General features: G+C 47.2%; 1 protein-coding gene across 3 annotated transcripts in view; it reads right to left on the bottom strand.

Moving 5' to 3' along the window:
- Positions 1 to 18,271, bottom strand: part of LOC138747530 (collagen alpha-1(XV) chain-like) — a 108,991-nt gene that overhangs the window by 51,794 nt on the left and 38,926 nt on the right. For all 3 annotated transcript variants that reach the window (XM_069906822.1, XM_069906821.1, XM_069906820.1), the window contains one exon: positions 16,093 to 16,263. In XM_069906822.1, coding sequence (XP_069762923.1) covers positions 16,093 to 16,263 — 171 coding nt within the window. The remainder of the gene's footprint in view (positions 1 to 16,092; positions 16,264 to 18,271) is intronic.

The raw sequence follows: 18,271 nt of genomic DNA, 5'->3' as shown, positions 1-18,271 counted from the left end.
ATGTGGTGATGTCTGTGATGATGTGGTGATGTCTGTGATGATGTGGTGAGGCCTGTGATGATGTGGTGATATCTATGACGATGTGGGGTTGTCTGTGATGTTGTGGTGTTGCCTGTGATGATGTGGTGTGGCCTGTGATGATGTGGTGTTGCCTGTGATGTTGTGGTGATATTTATGACGATGCGAGGTTGTCTGTGATGATGTGGTGTTGCCTGTGATGATGTGGTGATGCCTGTGTTGATGTGGTGATGCCTGTAATGATGTGGTGTTGCCTGTGATGATGTGGTGATGCCTGTGATGATGTGGTGATGCCTGTAATGATGTGGTGTTGCCTGTGATGATGTTGTGATGCCTGTGATGATGTGGTAATGTCTGTGATGATGTGGTGATTTCTGTGATGATGTGGTGTTGCCTGTGATGATGTGGTGATGTCTGTGATGATGTGGTGATATCTATGACGATGTGGGGTTGTCTGTGATGATGTGGTGCTGCCTTTGATGATGTGGTGTTGCCTGTGATGATGTGGTGTGGCCTGTGATGATGTGGTGTTGCCTGTGATGATGTGGTGATATTTATGACGATGTGAGTTTGTCTGTGATGATGTGGTGTTGCCTGTGATGATGTGGTGATGCCTGTGATGATGTGGTGATGCCTGTGATGATGTGGTGTTGCCTGTGATGATGTGGTGATGCCTGTGATGATGTGGTCTTGCCTGTGATGATATGGTGATGCCTGTGATGATGTGGTCTTGCCTGTGATGATGTGGTGATGTCTGTGATGATGTGGTGTTGCCTGTGATGATGTGGTGATGTCTGTGATGATGTGGTGTTGCCTGTGATGATGTGGTGTTGCCTGTGATGATGTGGTGATGCCTGTGATGATGTGGTGATGCCTGTGATGATGTGGTGATGCCTGTGATGATGTGGTGTTGCCTGTGATGATGTGGTCATGTCTGTGATGATGTGGTGTTGCCTGTGATGATGTGGTGTTGCCTGTGATGATGTGGTGTTGCCTGTGATGATGTGGTGATGCCTGTGATGATGTGGTGATGCCTGTGATGATGTGGTGTTGCCTGTGATGATGTGATCATGTCTGTGATGATGTGGTGTAGCCTGTGATGATGTGGTGTTGCCTGTGATGATGTGGTGATGCCTGTGATGATGTGGTGATGTCTGTGATGATGTGGTGATGTTTGTGATGATGTGGGGATGCCTGTGATGATGTGGTGTTGCCTGTGATGATGTGGTGATGTCTGTGATGATGTGGTGTTGCCTGTGATGATGTGGTGTTGCCTGTGATGATGTGGTGATGCCTGTGATGATGTGGTGATGTCTGTGATGATATGGTTATGTCTGTGATTATGTGGTGTTGCCTGTGATGATGTGGTGATGCCTGTAATGATGTGGTGTTGCCTGTGATGATGTGGTGATATTTATGATGATGTGAGGTTGTCTGTGATGATGTGGTGTTGCCTGTGATGATGTGGTGATGTCTGTGATGATGTGGTGATGTCTGTGATGATGTGGTGATGCCTGTGATGATGTGGTGTTGCCTGTGATGATGTGGTGTTGCCTGTGATGATGTGGTGATGCCTGTGATGATGTGGTCATGTCTGTGATGATGTGGTGATGCCTGTGATGATGTGGTGATGTCTGTGATGATGTGGTGTTGCCTGTGATGATGTGGTGATGTCTGTGATGATGTGGTGTTGCCTGTGATGATGTGGTGTTGCCTGTGATGATGTGGTGATGCCTGTGATGATGTGGTGATGTCTGTGATGATGTGGTGATGTTTGTGATGATGTGGTGATGCCTGTGATGATGTGGTGTTGCCTGTGATGATGTGGTGATGCCTGTGATGATGTGGTGATGCCTGTGATGATGTGGTCATGTCTGTGATGATGTGGTGATGCCTGTGATGATGTGGTGATGTCTGTGATGATGTGGTGATGCCTGTGATGATGTGGTCATGTCTGTGATGATGTGGTGATGCCTGTGATGATGTGGTCATGTCTGTGATGATGTGGTGATGCCTGTGATGATGTGGTGATGTCTGTGATGATGTGGTGATGTCTGTGATGATGTGGTGTTGCCTGTGATGATGTGGTGTTGCCTGTGATGATGTGATATTGCCTGTGATGATGTGATGTTGCCTGTGATGATGTGGTGATGTCTGTGATGATGTGATGTTGCCTGTGATGATGTGGTGATGCCTGAGATAATGTGGTGATGCCTGTGATGATGTGGTGATATCTGTGATGATGTGGTGATGTCTGTGATTATGTGGTGATGCCTGTGAAGATGTGGTGTTGCCTGTGATGATGTGGTGATGTCTGTGATGATGTGGTGATGCCTGTGATGATGTGGTGTTGCCTGTGATGATGTGGTGATGTCTGTGATGATGTGATGATGCCTGTGATGATGTGATATTGCCTGTGATGATGTGATGTTGCCTGTGATAATGTGGTGATGCCTGTGATGATGTGGTGATGTCTGTGATTATATGGTGTTGCCTGTAATGATGTGGTGATGTCTGTGATGATGTGGTGTTGCCTGTGATGATGTGGTGTTGCCTGTGATGATGTGGTGATGTCTGTGATGACGTGATGTTGCCTGTGATGATGTGGTGTCGCCTGAGATGATGTGGTGATGCCTGTGATGATGTGGTGATGTCTGTGATGATGTGGTGATGCCTGAGATGATGTGGTGATGCCTGTGATGATGTGGTGTTGCCTGTGATGATATGGTGATGTCTGTGATTATGTGGTGATGCCTGTGAAGATGTGGTGTTGCCTGTGATGATGTGGTGATGTCTGTGATGATGTAGTGATGGCTGTGATGATGTGGTGTTGCCTGTGACGATGTGGTGATGTCTGTGATGATGTGGTAATGCCTGTGATGATGTGCTGTTGCCTGTGATGATGTGGTGATGTCTGTGATGATGTGGTGATGTCTGTGATGATGTGGTGTTGCCTGTGATGATGTGGTGATGTCTGTGATGATGTGGTGATGTCTGTGATGATGTGGTGTTGCCTGTGATGATGTGGTGTTGCCTGTGATGATGTGGTGTGGCCTGTGATGATGTGGTGATGTCTGTGATGAGGTGGTGATGTCTGTGATGATGTGGTGTTGCCTGTGATGATGTGGTGTTGTCTGTGATGATGTGGTGTGGCCTGTGATAATGTGGTGATATCTATGACGATCTGGGGTTGTCTGTGATGATGTGGTGATGCCTGTGATGATGTGGTGTTGCCTGTGATGATGTGGTGATGTCTGTGATGATGTGGTGATGTCTGTGATGATGTGGTGTTGCCTGTGATGATGTGGTGTTGCCTGTGATGATGTGGTGTGGCCTGTGATGATGTGGTGATATCTATGACGATCTAGGGTTGTCTGTGATGATGTGGTGATGCCTGTGATGATGTGGTGTTGCCTGTGATGATGTGGTGATGCCTGTGATGATGTGGCGTTGCCTGTGATGATGTGGTGTTGCCTGTGATGATGTGGTGTGGCCTGTGATGATGTGGTGATATCTATGACGATCTGGGGTTGTCTGTGATGATGTGGTGATGCCTGTGATGATGTGGTGTTGCCTGTGATGATGTGGTGTTGCCTGTGATGATGTGGTGATGTCTGTGATGATGTGGTGTTGCCTGTGATGATGTGGTGATGCCTGTGATGATGTGGTGATGTCTGTGATGATGTGGTGATGTTTGTGATGATGTGGTGATGCCTGTGATGATGTGGTGTTGCCTGTGATGATGTGGTGTTGCCTGTGATGATGTGGTGATGTCTGTGATGATGTGGTGTTGCCTGTGATGATGTGGTGATGCCTGTGATGATGTGGTGTTGCCTGTGATGATGTGGTGTTGCCTGTGATGATGTGGTGTGGCCTGTGATGATGTGGTGATATCTATGACGATCTGGGGTTGTCTGTGATGATGTGGTGATGCCTGTGATGATGTGGTGTTGCCTGTGATGATGTGGTGTTGCCTGTGATGATGTTGTGATGCCTGTGATGATGTGGTGATGTCTGTGATGATGTGGTGATGCCTGTGATGATGTGGTGTTGCCTGTGATGATGTGGTGTGGCCTGTGATGATGTGGTGATATCTATGACGATCTGGGGTTGTCTGTGATGATGTGGTGATGCCTGTGATGATGTGGTGTTGCCTGTGATGATGTGGTGTTGCCTGTGATGATGTTGTGATGCCTGTGATGATGTGGTGATGTCTGTGATGATGTGGTGATTTCTGTGATGATGTGGTGTTGCCTGTGATGATGTGGTGATTTCTGTGATGATGTGGTGATGTCTGTGATGATGTGGGGTTGTCTGTGATGATGTGGTGTTGCCTGTGATGATGTGGTGTGGCCTGTGATGATGTGGTGTTGCCTGTGATGATGTGGTGATATTTATGACGATGCGAGGTTGTCTGTGATGATGTGGTGTTGCCTGTGATGATGTGGTGATGCCTGTGTTGATGTGGTGATGCCTGTAATGATGTGGTGTTGCCTGTGATGATGTGGTGATGCCTGTAATGATGTGGTGTGGCCTGTGATGATGTGGTGATATCTATGACGATCTGGGGTTGTCTGTGATGATGTGGTGATGCCTGTGATGATGTGGTGTTGCCTGTGATGATGTGGTGTTGCCTGTGATGATGTGGTGATTTCTGTGATGATGTGGTGTTGCCTGTGATGATGTGGTGATGTCTGTGATGATGTGGTGATGTCTGTGATGATGTGGTGATATCTATGACGATGTGGGGTTGTCTGTGATGATGTGGTGTTGCCTGTGATGATGTGGTGTTGCCTGTGATGATGTGGTGTGGCCTGTGATGATGTGGTGTTGCCTGTGATGATGTGGTGATATTTATGACGATGTGAGTTTGTCTGTGATGATGTGGTGTTGCCTGTGATGATGTGGTGATGACTGTGATGATGTGGTGATGCCTGTGATGATGTGGTGTTGCCTGTGATGATGTGGTGATGCCTGTGATGATGTGGTCTTGCCTGTGATGATATGGTGATGCCTGTGATGATGTGGTCTTGCCTGTGATGATGTGGTGATGTCTGTGATGATGTGGTGTTGCCTGTGATGATGTGGTGATGTCTGTGATGATGTGGTGTTGCCTGTGATGATGTGGTGTTGCCTGTGATGATGTGGTGATGCCTGTGATGATGTGGTGATGCCTGTGATGATGTGGTGATGCCTGTGATGATGTGGTGTTGCCTGTGATGATGTGGTCATGTCTGTGATGATGTGGTGTTGCCTGTGATGATGTGGTGTTGCCTGTGATGATGTGGTGTTGCCTGTGATGATGTGGTGATGCCTGTGATGATGTGGTGATGCCTGTGATGATGTGGTGTTGCCTGTGATGATGTGATCATGTCTGTGATGATGTGGTGTAGCCTGTGATGATGTGGTGTTGCCTGTGATGATGTGGTGATGCCTGTGATGATGTGGTGATGTCTGTGATGATGTGGTGATGTTTGTGATGATGTGGGGATGCCTGTGATGATGTGGTGTTGCCTGTGATGATGTGGTGATGTCTGTGATGATGTGGTGTTGCCTGTGATGATGTGGTGTTGCCTGTGATGATGTGGTGATGCCTGTGATGATGTGGTGATGTCTGTGATGATATGGTTATGCCTGTGATTATGTGGTGTTGCCTGTGATGATGTGGTGATGCCTGTAATGATGTGGTGTTGCCTGTGATGATGTGGTGATATTTATGACGATGTGAGGTTGTCTGTGATGATGTGGTGATGCCTGTGATGATGTGGTGTTGCCTGTGATGATGTGGTGATGTCTGTGATGATGTGGTGTTGCCTGTGATGATGTGGTGTTGCCTGTGATGATGTGGTGATGCCTGTGATGATGTGGTGATGTCTGTGATGATATGGTTATGTCTGTGATTATGTGGTGTTGCCTGTGATGATGTGGTGATGCCTGTAATGATGTGGTGTTGCCTGTGATGATGTGGTGATATTTATGACGATGTGAGGTTGTCTGTGATGATGTGGTGTTGCCTGTGATGATGTGGTGATGTCTGTGATGATGTGGTGATGTCTGTGATGATGTGGTGATGCCTGTGATGATGTGGTGTTGCCTGTGATGATGTGGTGTTGCCTGTGATGATGTGGTGATGCCTGTGATGATGTGGTCATGTCTGTGATGATGTGGTGATGCCTGTGATGATGTGGTGATGTCTGTGATGATGTGGTGTTGCCTGTGATGATGTGGTGATGTCTGTGATGATGTGGTGTTGCCTGTGATGATGTGGTGTTGCCTGTGATGATGTGGTGATGCCTGTGATGATGTGGTGATGTCTGTGATGATGTGGTGATGTCTGTGATGATGTGGTGTTGCCTGTGATGATGTGGTGATGTCTGTGATGATGTGGTGTTGCCTGTGATGATGTGGTGTTGCCTGTGATGATGTGGTGATGCCTGTGATGATGTGGTGATGCCTGTGATGATGTGGTGATGTCTGTGATGATGTGGTGTTGCCTGTGATGATGTGGTGATGTCTGTGATGATGTGGTGTTGCCTGTGATGATGTGGTGTTGCCTGTGATGATGTGGTGATGTCTGTGATGATGTGGTGATGTTTGTGATGATGTGGTGATGCCTGTGATGATGTGGTGTTGCCTGTGATGATGTGGTGATGTCTGTGATGATGTGGTGATGTCTGTGATGATGATTCCTCCTCTCCAACATCTATCTTTTTAAAATTTTTTTGAGATCCACCTCTGTAACAGGCCCTGCTGCTCCATGTGCCCACTCTGTTCAAATACACCCATGTGAACAATGAACCCACTAACCTGCATATTTTGAAGGGTGAGAGGAAACCCGAATACTCTAAGGAAACCCATGCAGACACAGGGAGAACATACAAACTCCTTAGTGACAGTGCTGGATTCGAACCTGGGTCACTGGTGCTGTTACAGCATTGCCTTAACCACTACGCTGTCAGCAATTAAAATATAACTCATCTTGGCGAGAGCCCTGCTCCTTGTCCTGTTTTTTCCCTCCAGAGTCAGCGGCTGTGTTAAGCAGTCCGAATGGAGATTGGTGCCTGTTGGACCAGGACCGGGGTGTTTGGGTATTTGAGGTTGCTTCAGGCAATTAAAATCTGGGTGCTAGGACATTGATGGATGTGGGATGTCAGTCAGTAAGGGAGTGAGTTGGTAATGGGGGTTCAATGGAATTTATTGACCTGAAGGAAAATGCACAGTCTTCATTAAGACAGACAAGAACATTAAAATCCCCGGTATCCGGAATTCAACCACCAGCAACTAGCAAAAAAAATAAAAATTAGGAAATAAATAAATATTAAAATTACTTAGAATAAATAAAAATGGAAACAAAAGTTTAAAATTGTAAATGTTTCCAAAGCAACACACAGCCCCTTGGTGAAGATTGGAGTGAACATTCAACCAGTGGAATTCCCCGGTCGTGCCCTGCCTACTGAAGATGTTTGAACAAAGTTTCCATAAAGTTGCGTTTGAACAAAATGGTGACGCCCAGGAGGAAGAGTCAGCCAGTGTCACTCGCCACTGGAGGGTCTCTCGCTTTTTCCAATCTTTTTATTGATTTTAACATATGCAAAATACATAGGTACATATGGTAATAATAAAAAGTAAATTAATATCGAGTTACAAGTATCAAATAACAATGAACAAGGTACAATGTGAACCCATGTTATAAAGGTGCACGTGAACCCATGTTATTAAATGTAAAAAAGTTTTTAAAAACCATCTATTCCTAAACTAAGAATCAAACCCCACCCTGTGAGGGCTGCCGGCCAAGTTAAGAGGCCACAACTCATAATAATAACTATGGGGCCGTGAAAAAAAATCAGAAATAATTAATCTACGTTTTGAAAGTAATTGAGAAAAGGACCCCAAAGAGAAAGAAAGTTAAGATCCATTTTTTCTCGAGACGGACAAACCCTCACATCCGCCAACCGTTGAGTGGGAGCGGGAGGGGCAGCATCTCTCCATCTCAGCAAAATGACCCCTCTAGCAACGAGGGAAGCAAAAGCCACTACGTGGGAATGTGAAAGAGTCAGTGTTAAACCCATTGGGCTACTCAGCCCAAAAATAGGAATGAAAGGGCTAGGAGTGAAGTTAATAATAAGAACTAACGATACGGTGTGAAATACCCCTTTGCCAGAAACTAAAGAGAGAGAAGGACGTTGCCAAAACATATGATACAACATTCCTTCTTCAGTTATACATTTATCATGTTTAGAGGAGATGCTGGGATAAAATTTAACTAACTGAACCTTAGAAATGTGGGCCCAATGGACTGCTTTAAATTGAATTAATGAATTCCTAGGACAAGGAGAGGATGAGTGAACACGTTTCAAAATAGAATCTCATGTAGTTTCAGCAAATTTTCCTTCCAAATACTAAAAAAAATTGAGGTTTGGTATTACCTAATTTTAGATTTTATTACTAGGCAGCAAATATTAGATAGTTGGATTCATCATAAGGTGCTTCAAGCTGGATTGTCCTGGAGATTAAGTCAACTAAAAGGTATTCTCCCCTTTCGATACTTGGAGCACCTTTGATTTTTTTTGGCTTGTAAGTTAACTGGTAATTTGATCGTCAGACACACTTTGAGAATTTGGTTTCAATTCAGAAAACATTTTGGTTACTGTAAGTTTTTTATTGATTAGCCCTATTCTACATAACTCCTTTCTCTTAACCTTCAGTCCAAGATATCGGTTATACTCAGTGGGTTAGTTTAGGTATCCAATCTTTTCTCAATCTATATATTGACCAAAATTTTGCTTCTTTTGAACAATTATCTATTAAATTTAAAATACCTAAACATTACTTTTTTCGTTATTTACAGATTAGGAGCTTAAATTGTTTAATGTTGAAGACTTTGATCTTAACCTTATTTGGGAAGTATATCATTTAAAACCTAATGATAAAGGATTGATTTCTGATTTTTATGAATACTTTTATGATCTAGGGATAGTTCCCTGGGTGAAATATGGAGCCAACTCTCCCAAAATGTCTCCCTCTCCTTGCCTAATAAGTCTTTATCTTTATCTCATGTGTTTAATGGTAGATTTTAAGGAGGAGAGAGAAATGGAGAGAGAGAGAAAAGGATATTGCAGAGTTTAGGGTTCGGGATGCTTGCGATTTCCAATGGTGGAGGGATTAGAGATGCACCAGACGTCTTCTTCAAACCAGTCAATGGCACCTTGAACATTGCATCTGAAGGACGGCACCTTTGGCAATGTGATACTTCACCAACACAGCTTTGGTGTGTCTGTCCAGGTTGTATACTCAAAGTTCTTGGGCCATGCCTGACACTCTTAACTTTGTTTTCCATTCATCAAGGACTTTGTCTTTCCCCACTGTGGTGGAGCACAGTAATGCAGGTGGGGACCTCACTGGACTGCTCAGGCTGGCCCACCTCCAACCTGATCATTCCTCCTGTAGTTTCCTGAGAGCCCTAGTCTCCTCTCTCAGTACCTGCCTTGAATCCGGGCTAGAAGCCTGTAGACAGGTGCTGGATGACTCAGGATATTAAAGCCTTTAATCGCTTGCCTTGTGTCTCCTTGTGCTTATTGATCGCGCGACCCTTTAATATCCTGATTATTTTGCCATGGACAAGGCGATCCAAGGGGAGAAGCTGGAGACTGATTCCAGGGAACCAGAGACCTCCGTTAAATTCGATATGTGGCTACACTGTCTAAAGGCCTTTATAAGGCGTCACGATCTCTCAGCCAATGGCGATAAGTATGATCTGCTTTATTCATCGGTGGGCCATCGAGCCTACCAAATGATACGGGACTGTGAGAAGTACAGTGTCCTGATGGGGACCCCGTGAACTCGATGTAGGCCCGCTATTTACTGGTCACCCGATGCCATGGCCCTGGTCAATCTTTCAATGATTTTCTGAGTGCCCTGAGGGAGCTGGGATGAGACTGTGGGTGCAAGGCTGTTACGGTGGCGATCTATCAAAAAGAACTCATCCGTGATGGGTTAGTGTCCGGCTTCCATTCCACCCACATCTGTAAGTGACTCCTGGAGAAGGACAATCCAGGAAGACCCTCCAGGAAGTCATGCAGCTGGCTCGATCATTAGAAACAGTCCAAAAGAACGCTGAGGTCTGTTCGGCAAACCATGCAGCTGCCAGATGGGGAGCACGGGTGCTGCCATCTTGGGACTCGGAGACCCTGACTGTTGTTGCCGCCACTGAGCACATGAAGTGCAATTACTGCGGCCAAACCAAACGCCTGAGAAAGTACTGCCTGGCCCGTAGTGCGGCCTGTTCAAACTGCTGGAGGAAGGGGCACTGCGCTAAGGATGCCACCCTAAACGTCCCCCTCCAGCAGCGCTGCATGTGGACTGTGACCCAGATCGCTATCTTTTCCGATAGCCGAGAGCCGAACAGCAAGAACAGGAAGAAGATGACATGGGATGATGTCACATCCTGTGTCATTTATGGACTCCACCCCATGTGATCCATGGGGGCAGCCATCTTCAAAATCTCCAGGGTGGCCATCTTGGCGGCAACTGTCCCAACACTACAGCAGCAGCAACTCCGACAATGGGTTGACTCTAGCCTCCATCGTGCTGGACCAGAACAGGTCACACCAACTGACGAGATCGACGATGGACATTGAAGTAAATGGTCATACTACGGGCTGCCTATTCAACACAGGGAGTACTGAGAGGTTTATGCACTCAGGCATGGTCCAATGCTGTGCCCTGCCAGTGTCCCCTGCCAAGTCCAAGGTAGCATTGGCATCCGTCCCACTCCACAGAAATCCGCAGGTGTTGCACCATGACCCTAACTGTAAGTGGAACAAAGTATTAAAAACTTCAAACTGCTAGTAATGCCCATCTCTGCGCACCAGTCATACTGGGGCTGGATTTCCAGTGCCAGATTAAGAGCATGCTGATGCAGTTTGATGGGCCTCACCCCCAACTCACGGTCAGAATAGCCAATTCCTGGAGGGACCTCCCTCCCTTCCGAACGCGGGCAATCACACACCAGAATGCCGTCCAGGGCAACCAACCTGCAGGCTGGCCACCCTCCAGGTCCCTCCGCCCCCTCTGTTCCAGAACCTTATCCCGACTGTAAATCTGTCACCACGAAAAGCAGGCAAGACAGCCCCGAAGACAGGGAGTTTATAAAAGCTGAAGTGGGGCTTCTGCTAGCAGAGGGCATTATTGAGCCCCTGGAGGGCACAAGTGGTGGTGGTTAACAGTGGGGAGAAGCACTTGGATGGTCATCGATTACAGCCAGACTATCAACCAGTTCACCTTATTTGGTGCCTACCCCCTCCCTTGCATTGCCGACTTGGTGAATGAGATCACCCAGTACCAGATCTTCTCCACCATCGATCTCAAGTCGTGGCACCACCAGATTCTGATCCGCCCAGAGGACCATCCATGCATACCAATCGAGGCCAATGGGCTCCCTCTACAACTTCCTGTGGGTCCCATTCGGCCTCATAAATGGGGTGTTGGTGTTCCAGTGGGAGATGGACCATATGGTGGATGACTATAAATTAAAAGCTCTGGCAGCGCACATCTCTGTGAGCGAACCGGCCCGGTTTGTACCGCCGCACTGGCGGGGCAGCTGCAGGAGATGGCGCCATCAGGGCTTGCTGATTGCCTCAGGGCTTAGGCCACAGCTCATGCCCCGGGCAACGTGATGATGCCACCATTGCACAGGGCGGAACTCCCGTTGGCCTTAAAGGGGCGCAAATGAAACCCCCATCGAGTTCAGTGGTGTGTTTTTGTGTTGTAACAGCCGCTACAAAGCCACGTTTTCCATCTGCGGCCATATCCAAGAGTAACATGATGAGAATCTGCAGAAGTTCATGGCCACCGCTAAAAACTTGAACTTAACATACAATCAGAAAAAGTGCGTGTAAAAAGTGTATGTTCATTACCATGCAGTTGGCAATACTTGGGTATACGGTGCAGCATTGCCCCCGACCCTGAGCACGTGCTCCCTGCTGGCACTTCCACTGCCCCAGAATCCCAAGGCTTTAAAAAGGTGTCTGGGGCTCTTCTCCTATTGTGCCCGGTGGATTCCCAATTATGCAGACTAAGCCCATCCTCTGGTAAAAACCACCATCTTTCCTCCGTCGACGGAGGCCCATAAGGCCTTTGAAAGCATTAAGGGTGAAATTATCAAGGCGGGGATGCCCGCCATTGATGAATCCGTCCTTTCCAAGTGGAGAGTGATGCCTCCAATTTCGCCCTGGCTGCCACGCTGAGCCAAGCAGGCAGGCCCATGGCATTCTTTTCATGAACACTCCAGAGCCCCGAACTCAGGCACTCGGCCAATGAGAAAGAGACACAAGCTATAGTGGAGGCCATGTGCCATTGGAGGCACTACTTGGCCGGCAGACCCTTCACTCTGTTGATGGACCAGAGAGCCATCGCTTTTATGTTTAACAATAAAGAGCGGGGTAAGATCAAAAATGGCAAGATCATGAGGTGGAGAATTGAGCTGTCTACCTACAATTGAGATCTTGTACTGGCTGGGCAAGCTCAGTGAGCCACCTGATGCCCTGTTCAGGGCAACCTGCACCAGGATGCAAGTTGATTGTCTCCATGCCCTCCATGATACCCTCTGAAACCCCAGGGTCATCAGGATCTACCAAATTGTGAGGGCCCGTAACCTCCCCTATTCTGCGGAGGAGACCAGGGAGCTGACCCATAACTGCAAGCCGCACTTCTAGCAGCCAGAGAAAGCTCAGCTGATCAAGGCCACTTTCCCCTTCGAACTCTCAGCATGGACTTCAAGGGCCCCCTTCCATCCATGAATCAGAACGTGTACTTCCTGAATATCGTGGACGAGTACTCATGCTTCCTATTCCCCATCCCTTGCCCAGATATGACCACGCCCATGGTCATTAAAGCCCTCTGCAACATCTTCACCCTGTTCAGATACCCCAGTTACATTCACAATGATTGGGAGTCCTCCATCATGAATGAAGAGTTGCATCAGTACTTCCTGTTCAAGCCATGGGTAGAACCACCAGCTACAACCCCCATGGGAACAGGCAGGTGGAAAGGGAGAATGGTACGATCTGGAGGATCTGGAGGATCTTGGCCCTCAAGTCAAAAGGGATGCCTGCCTCCCAGTGACGAGGTCCTTCTGGAACCGCTACACGCCACCAGGTTCCTATTCTGTACAGCTACAAATGCCACCTGACATGAGAAACTGTTCTCTTTCTCGAGGAGGTCGGCATCGGGAACCATGCCGCCGGTCTGGCTGATGACCCCAGGGCCAGTGCTTCTCTACAGACCATTAGGACCCACAAGGCAGACCCGTTGGTCAAGGAAGTGAACCTCCTGCATGCCAACCCCCAGTACGCCCACGTACAGGTCCAGGACGGGCGGGGAGACACAGTGTCCATCCAGGACCTGGCTCAAGCAGAGGCCCCGGCTCAGAAAGTGCACCCAGAAGCCCTTGTCAGTGACCAGCCAGTCCCAGGTACCATCCAGGTAAATGATCTCTTACCTCCGCCACCAGCATGACCCCTCAGGTCCCCACCCCCACCACCCCTACAGCCTCCAGCGGAACAACCGATGTTCCCAACCCCTCAGAACTGGTGCACACCGCCACAGTTCAGTCCACGGACACTCAGCCCACCAGATGGGTTGCTGCACCGCAGGAGCCGATGACAAAACCACCAATGCTGCAGCGATCACAGCGGTGGGATAAAGCCACCGGACCGGCTGAATCTGTGAACTGATACAGACTGCATGACCGGAGATGCTGGACACTGTCACACTTCAACCCCATCGGACTTTATCTAAAAGGAAGGGGTGAATGTGGTGGAACACGGTAATGCAGGTGAGGACCTCACTGGACTGCTCAGGCTGGCCCATCTCCAACCTGTAGTTTCCCAATAAAGGCTGAGAGCCCTAGTCTCCTCCCTCAGTACCAGCCTTGGATCCAGGTCAGAAGCATGTAGTTATGTGTTGGATGATTCAGGATATTAAAGCCTTTAATCACTTGCTTTGAGTCTGCTTGTGGTTATTGACCTTCCAAGCTCCTTTGTCCCATCACCAACATCTCCTCATTTCTCTAATTCTGGTCAACTGAACAGGCTTCATTTAATTGTTCCACCACTGGCAGAGGAGCCTTCAGCCATGGGATTCTCTCCCCAACCTTTCTGCTTTTTAAGACTCACCCAAAAGCTTACCTCTTCCACCAAGCTATTGGTCATTTTTATTAATACCTCTGTTGGTAGCACGGTAACACATCTTCTTTAATAACAGTCCTTCAGAGTGCTTTGAGACACTGCATTAAAGCAGTTGTTTTGACCCTAAAACAAAAGTGCTCCAAACTGATTCACCTTCAACTGCCCTCGAGGATTTCCCTTCAGAGTGAATGCCCTGAGCTTTTGTTCAGTTTGAATGCCAATGAATTTGTGATGGAAGGCTCATCAACGGATATGACTCTAGATTATATATGTGACATCAAGTCTGTCCCTCCTCATTATGGGGGAAGATTTAAAAGGGACCTGAGGGGATCAGAGGGTAGTGGGTGTATACAATAAGCTGCAGAGGAAGTGTTAGAGATGGGGATAATTGTAACGTTTAAAAGACTTAGACAGGTAAATGTATAGAAAAGGTTTAGAGCAGCCATTCTCAACAGGGGCCCTACAGCCACCCAGAGGGGGGCCACAGCACATTTAAGTAAAAGCCTTGTTTTATTTTCGCCTCATGTAACAAACATTTTTTTATGTTTTTCCCCTAGTCGGTAGGAGAGAAGTACAGAAGAAAGCAAAACTTGACCGCTTCACATCAACTTTGAGCAGTATCCTGCAGGACAACAGCCAAAAGATTGAGGATGGCTAACTTAGAGGAATATGCGATAAAAGGGACCAGGTTGGTTAGCATAGACAAGTTGGGCTGAAGGGCCTGTTTCCATGATGTATATTGCTCTGACCGCGACTCTAATCAAGATGACACTTCAGAGCTGTAATGGAGTAGTTTGCAGGGAAGATGTCCCATATTAGTGGCTATATTTTTGACAAAAAGGGAATTAAGGGTTATGATGCACAGGCTGGTAAATGGAGCTGTTGTCAGCCACGATTTTCTTGAATGGCAGAGCAGGCTCAAAGGGCCAGAAGCCTGACTTCTGCTCCGATTTTGAATCTTACGTTGAACCTAATGAGGCTGCAGGAGTGTTGGGAGAGTGAATCCACAGATACTCAATGTCAGAATCAGAATCAGAATCAGGATTTATTGTCATAAACAAGTCATTAAATTGGGTGTTTTGTGGCAGCGTCACAGTCCAAATATTCATAATATAACCATCTTACAACATTACTATAAGCATAATAGAGCACGAAAAGTGAAGTTGTGTCTTTGGTTCATTGATTATTCAGGAATCTGATGACAGTGGGGAAGAAGCTGTTCTGGTAGCAGAGTGAAGAGGGCAAGGCCTGGGTGGTGGGGCTGTGGGGGGGGGGGCGGGGGGGCGGGTGGTCTTTGAGGATAGAGGCCGCTTTTTTAAGACACCACTTCATGTAGATGTCCTTGATGGAGTGAAGTCTGGTGCCTGTGATGTCACAGACCGAGTTAACAACCCTCTGGAGTTTATTCTTGTCCTGAGAGTTGGCGCCTCCATATCTGGCAGTGGTGCAACCAGCCAGAATGCTCTCCACGGTCTACCTGTAGAAGTTCACGAGAGTCTTTGGTGACATACTGAATCTCCTCAGACACTTCACAAAGTATAGCCACTGGCGAGCCTTCTTTGTGATTGCATCAACATGGAGGCTCCAGGACAGATCCTCGGAGATGTTGACACCCAGGAGTTTGAAGCTCTTGACCCTCTCCACTACTGAGCCCTCGATCATGTTCCCCTGACCCCCTCCTGTCTCTGTTTCAGAGAGTCTCTGAAGGGACTTTCTTTTGCTTCTCTTTCACTCTTACTTGAGGTGCCAGGTAACACTAATGGGGACCCTTCGTCTGCCTTGCATCAGGCAGAATGCAGGTTTGTGTAATATATGTTCCATACTATTACAAGAGAATAAAAGGAACAAACCATGCCTCCATATTAGTGGACGTATGGATGAAACTCACCATAGTTGCAAACCCGCCAGTTGGTTTCTTAAATCCAGGTAATCCAGGTGATCCGGGGGATCCGGGGGATCCAGGTCGACCAGGTTGACCGGGAGGTCCTACAGGGCCAGGTGGACCTGAACGACCAGCTTCACCAAACAGACCAGGGTGGCCTCGAGGTCCGGTGTCACCCTAGCATCAACATAAATCCAAATCTAAAACACTGCAGAGTGACAAGTGGCGCACAGGAAATGCTGTGGTTTACATCTCTAGCATTCCACGCTCACCAATTAATGTCCCATCCTCTGGTGAGGTTTGCATGTTCTCCAGGTTTCTCTGGTTTCCTTGCACATCATGCTGACGTGGGCATTGTAAATGACTTCTAGTGTAAGTGAGTGGCAGGAGAATAAGAAGGGATTCAATGGTCACGTTACGGGAAATAGGAATGGGTTTGATGGGTTAGCTCCAAAGTTTGACATGCACTCAATGGACTGATGTGATCCTGCTAAGACAAGGAAATCTGAACAAAATAATGCAGGAGCATTATTTCCCAGGATTGGAGAATCTAAAACTAGAGGGCATTGGTTTAAGTCAAGTCTAGTTTATTATCATCTGATTGGACAAGTACAACCCAACGAAACAGTGTTCGGTCCTCGGTGCAAAACATGCAGACACACAATCAGATATAACACACATACAACACATATGCAGGATAAGTGTTCATCTATACAAATAAATAAATAAATGTTGTTCTGTGAATTTGAGTGTCTCAGATGGTCAGTGTGAGCAGTTCCTTTGGTCGTTCAGCCGTCTCCCTGCCTGTGGGAAGAAGCTGTTCCTCAGCCTGGTGGTGCTGCCTCTCCTGACAGGATCAGCTGAAAGATGCTGTGTGTGGGGTGGAAGGGGACCTCATGCCCTCTTCAGACAATGATTGCGGTAGATTATGTTGGTGGGGGGAGGGGGAGGTTCCATTGTGAGAGGAAAAACATTTAGAAGGGACCCAAGGGAGTTTCTTCACACAGAGGATGGTGAGTGCATGGAGGTGTCGAGGAAGTGGTAAAGGTGGGTAAAATTGTGACAATTCAGACAGACACATGGATAGGGAGGTTTTGGAGAGATACAAGTCATACGCAGGCAATTGGGACTAGCTTAGATGGATAACCGAGGCACCATGAATGAGTATCTAAAAATTTTAATTTAATTCTTAAAATTTTTTAAATTGAGACATACAGCACGGTAACAAGTCTTCAGTGCATGAGCCCATGTTGCCTAAGTACATCCAATTAACCTATACCCCTGGTATGATTTGAAGGGTAGGAGGAAACTGCAGCCCTGGGCAAAAACCCACGCAGACATTGGGAAAACATGCAAACTCCTTACAGACAGCGCAGGATTCAAATCCCAGTCCCGATCGCTGGCGCTGTAAACAGTGTTGCGCCAACTACTACGCCAATTGTGACACCCTTAAGCTGAAGTGCTAGCTCTACAAATCCATGAAAGCAGAACTATCCAACTGGTCAGGCAGTTACCTTTTCAGGTCAATGACCCTTAGTTAGAGCCAGGAAAAAGAGAAAACAAGCTAATTTTGAGTTAGACAGGGGTTACCAAAGGGATGGAGAGGACAAAGAGAACCACTCAGTTAGGGTGAGATCAGGGTTGCCAGTGCTGGTTAAGTTATCTGATTGATAGGTTAATGCAGACAGTTGGAGTGAAAACACAACTGTAGCTCCAATTGATCACCCTTCACCCTAGTTTATAGGATGAAAACTGAGGAGTAAATATTTAGAAAGTGCAAACACAGCGGAATCATGGTTTGAAGCTACTTAATGTGTGAAACCAGACAAAGTAAGATGAGATACTAAAGAATAAAGTTCGAGAGTGAATGCTGAAAGGAGGGGAGTGTGTGTGTGGGTGTGTTTCTGGGTGTGTATGTGTGTTTCTGAGTGTGTGTGTGGTTGTGTGGGAGTGTGTTTGATATGTGTGTGTTTGTGCGGGTGTGTGTTTGATTGTGTGTGTGTGTTTATGTGGGTGTGTGTTTGTGTGGGTGTGTGTGGGTGTGTGTTTGATTGTGTGTTTGTGTGGGTGTGTGTTTGATTGTGTGTGTGTGGGTGTGGTGGGAGGATGGGTGTGTGTGGGGGCTGGGTGTTTGGGTGGATGTTTGATTGTGTGTGTGGTTGTGTATATGGGTGTATGTGTGTGT

Source organism: Narcine bancroftii, chromosome 12, assembly GCF_036971445.1.
Source record: "Narcine bancroftii isolate sNarBan1 chromosome 12, sNarBan1.hap1, whole genome shotgun sequence".
NCBI classification, from domain to species: Eukaryota; Metazoa; Chordata; class Chondrichthyes; order Torpediniformes; family Narcinidae; genus Narcine; species Narcine bancroftii.
Note: the sequence above shows the minus strand (reverse complement) of the source record. Positions and strands in the feature narration are given on the sequence as shown.